The sequence below is a fragment of the Octodon degus genome, unplaced genomic scaffold (assembly GCF_000260255.1).
Source record: "Octodon degus isolate 3935 unplaced genomic scaffold, OctDeg1.0 scaffold00036, whole genome shotgun sequence".
In the NCBI taxonomy this organism is placed as follows: Eukaryota; Metazoa; Chordata; class Mammalia; order Rodentia; family Octodontidae; genus Octodon; species Octodon degus.
Window position 1 is genome coordinate 3,713,937 of NW_004524612.1, and position 2,505 is coordinate 3,716,441.

Here is a 2,505-nt window from a genome sequence, read left to right on the forward strand (position 1 = left end):
CATGTTTCTCGGTATGCACTCTTGTTTACCAGGAAGGAGATTCCTCTCTGAAATGGCTGTCACCCAAAACAGGTTTCTGCTTTTGTCTTATGGACCATAACCTGAGCATATGTTGTCTCTTCATGCCAGCAAAGAGGAAAGATGTTTTCATGACAGTCTTTGCTCACTTATGATTATGCACTAATAGTGGAAGGGTAGGCCTAACTTTTCAAATATGTTGTTACATTCCCCTATTGTCTTACACTCCCTCCCCAAAATAGGATTAATAATTTACAGAAAAAAATAACATCTACCTTCATTTTCAAAGCAAAAATCTGTCAAGGAAGAGCATACCCTCATTGTCCCAGAACCCTCACAAGAATCTCCCGTCTGCCTGCTCCACACTGCCAGGTAAGGCAAGCAAATTCAAACAGTAGAAGGAAAATAAGAATTCATATTTGTGTCTTTTAGATCACTCCCCTTTTAAACAAATTCAACTTTTGAGGTAAAAGTAAAAACTCAGTGTTCCTAACCTCTGAACATTTTTCACTCTCATGTAGTGAAAATGTGTATTTTCACAGATCAGGGGCCCACTTGAGTAGTCAGTAATTGTGTGCTGTGTTGTCTCCACCACAGCCCAGCACGTACTGCACTCAGCAATTGCTGGTTTCTATATTTTTTTCCTCCATTGCTATTGCTATTAGTGGTCCTGTTAGCTTGCATTTTCACTGGAAGTACTCAACATAATAAGTATTTCCGCATAGTATGAGAAAAAAAAAAATTGCAGTGAAAGTGTACATCAAAATCTGGGCATGGTAGCTCTCTGTTACTTTTCTCTCTGCTGAGACAAAATATCTAACACTCAAAATTAAGGAAGGAAAGGTTTATTTAGCTCACAGTGTGTGGAAGTTTCCGTCCATAAGCGGCTCGGCTCGCTCCAAGGCTGGGTGGTGTGTCACAGGAGCATCAGTTCAAGGTCGCCGAGGACAGCAAAAGCAGCAAGAGCACAGGGGAGGGGCCGGCCTCTTTTCCTCCCTTATATTACACCAGTTAGCCCCTCTAGGGGGGGGCACAGCACTCACACCACCTCCAAGCCCTCCTCTTGTGCAGGCTCAGGATGTTTACCAGTGAGGACCCTGGTCCCCTGCTGAGTCACTTAGTTAACCTTCTAAACCTCCCAAGTTGATATACAGTATATCAGCCATTATGGAGGCTCAGGTCTGAAATCCCAGCACTCTGAGAGATTGAGGCAGGAGAATTGCTAGTTCAAGCCTAGCCTGAAAAATTTAGGAACTTAGTGCGACCTAAGTCTCACAATTAAAATAAATAAATAAAAATAAATGTAACTGAAGGGCTGGAGGTTCAGCTGAGCGGTGTGAAGGCTCTGCAGTCAGTCTCCTGTACTGAATGTGCCCCCTTGGCTCCTTTGGCCAAAAGAATCAATGTTCACACCAATGCACTGTCTGTTGTGGAGGATGCCTTAGTCCCTTTCCCTCTGCTGAGACATGGTGGCTGGCACCCACGGCTTAAAGGAGGACAGGTTTACTGAGACTCGTGGATTCAGCAACCTCAGTCCATTGCTGGTTTCAAGGCAGAAAAAACCTTATGACGGAGGGCACGCTGCAGGAAAGGTGTCAGCTTGTGGCTGTGAGGAAGGAGAGAGACTGAGGAGCCAGAGACAGCGATGCACCCTCCTGATGCACACCAGCTCCACCTCCTAATAGCACATCAGGTAGGAACTCACCAGGGAATGAAGGCATGATGATGCAGCGTGTTGTGATCCAACCACCGTCCAGAACATCACCACTGAGCACATGAGACTCTGGGAGCCTATTTAGGTCAAACCATAACTGAGAGTCCAACCGTCCTCCTCAAACCTTATTGTTTTTAGAGCATGGCTGCAAGTTCATGGGTTTTGAGGAGATGATGGGATCCTGAGATTTCTAGGCTCATCACTGCATGCCGTTCAAGTGAGAGGGGCTTACTGGTAGGGTGGCCTGTGTTGGATGATCCAGGTCCCTGGGCATGTGGCTTTGAGAGGTGCATTTTGGCCCTGGTTTCTTTTTGGCGCTTTCTCTGTCTCCTCCACCAGTTGCTTCCACAGCCACGATCTTCTGCTTCATCATAGGAGCTGAGTAATGGAGTCAGCAGACTATGGGCTGAATCTCTGAAATCATAAGCCAAAGTAGAGCCTTCCTGCCTCAGGCAAGCCTTTAAGTGGGCTGGTATCTCATTTGCTACAGGGCGCCTCTCTCTTACGTTATCCCTGACAATCAGGCATTCATGATGAATGGCTCCCCCTAGCCCAGTAGGCACTTGAATTTGCTGATCTCTGTTTTGTGTGGATAAACCAAAATTCATACATGTATTCTTTTTCTTATTTGACAGAAATTTTTGTCTGGTCTCCAGAATTAATAATACACTCTTCTTTAATACAGCTACATTTCTGGCATGCTGCTTTAAAAAAATTTTGGCTGATCTTTTGCAATAATGTCTTTTCATAAATTGGGGAAGCGAAAGGTGGTA

At 45.0% G+C, this 2,505-nt stretch overlaps 1 protein-coding gene across 1 annotated transcript in view; it reads left to right on the forward strand.

Annotated features, from left to right (window-relative positions):
- The window catches only part of LOC105742100 (39S ribosomal protein L30, mitochondrial-like), a 1,828-nt gene extending 1,240 nt beyond the window's left edge, over nucleotides 1–588 (forward strand). Inside the window, exons 3-4 of the mRNA XM_012514606.1 lie at nucleotides 308–390; nucleotides 561–588. Coding sequence (XP_012370060.1) covers nucleotides 308–390; nucleotides 561–588 — 111 coding nt within the window. The remainder of the gene's footprint in view (nucleotides 1–307; nucleotides 391–560) is intronic.
- Nucleotides 589–2,505: the final 1,917 nt, after the last annotated feature.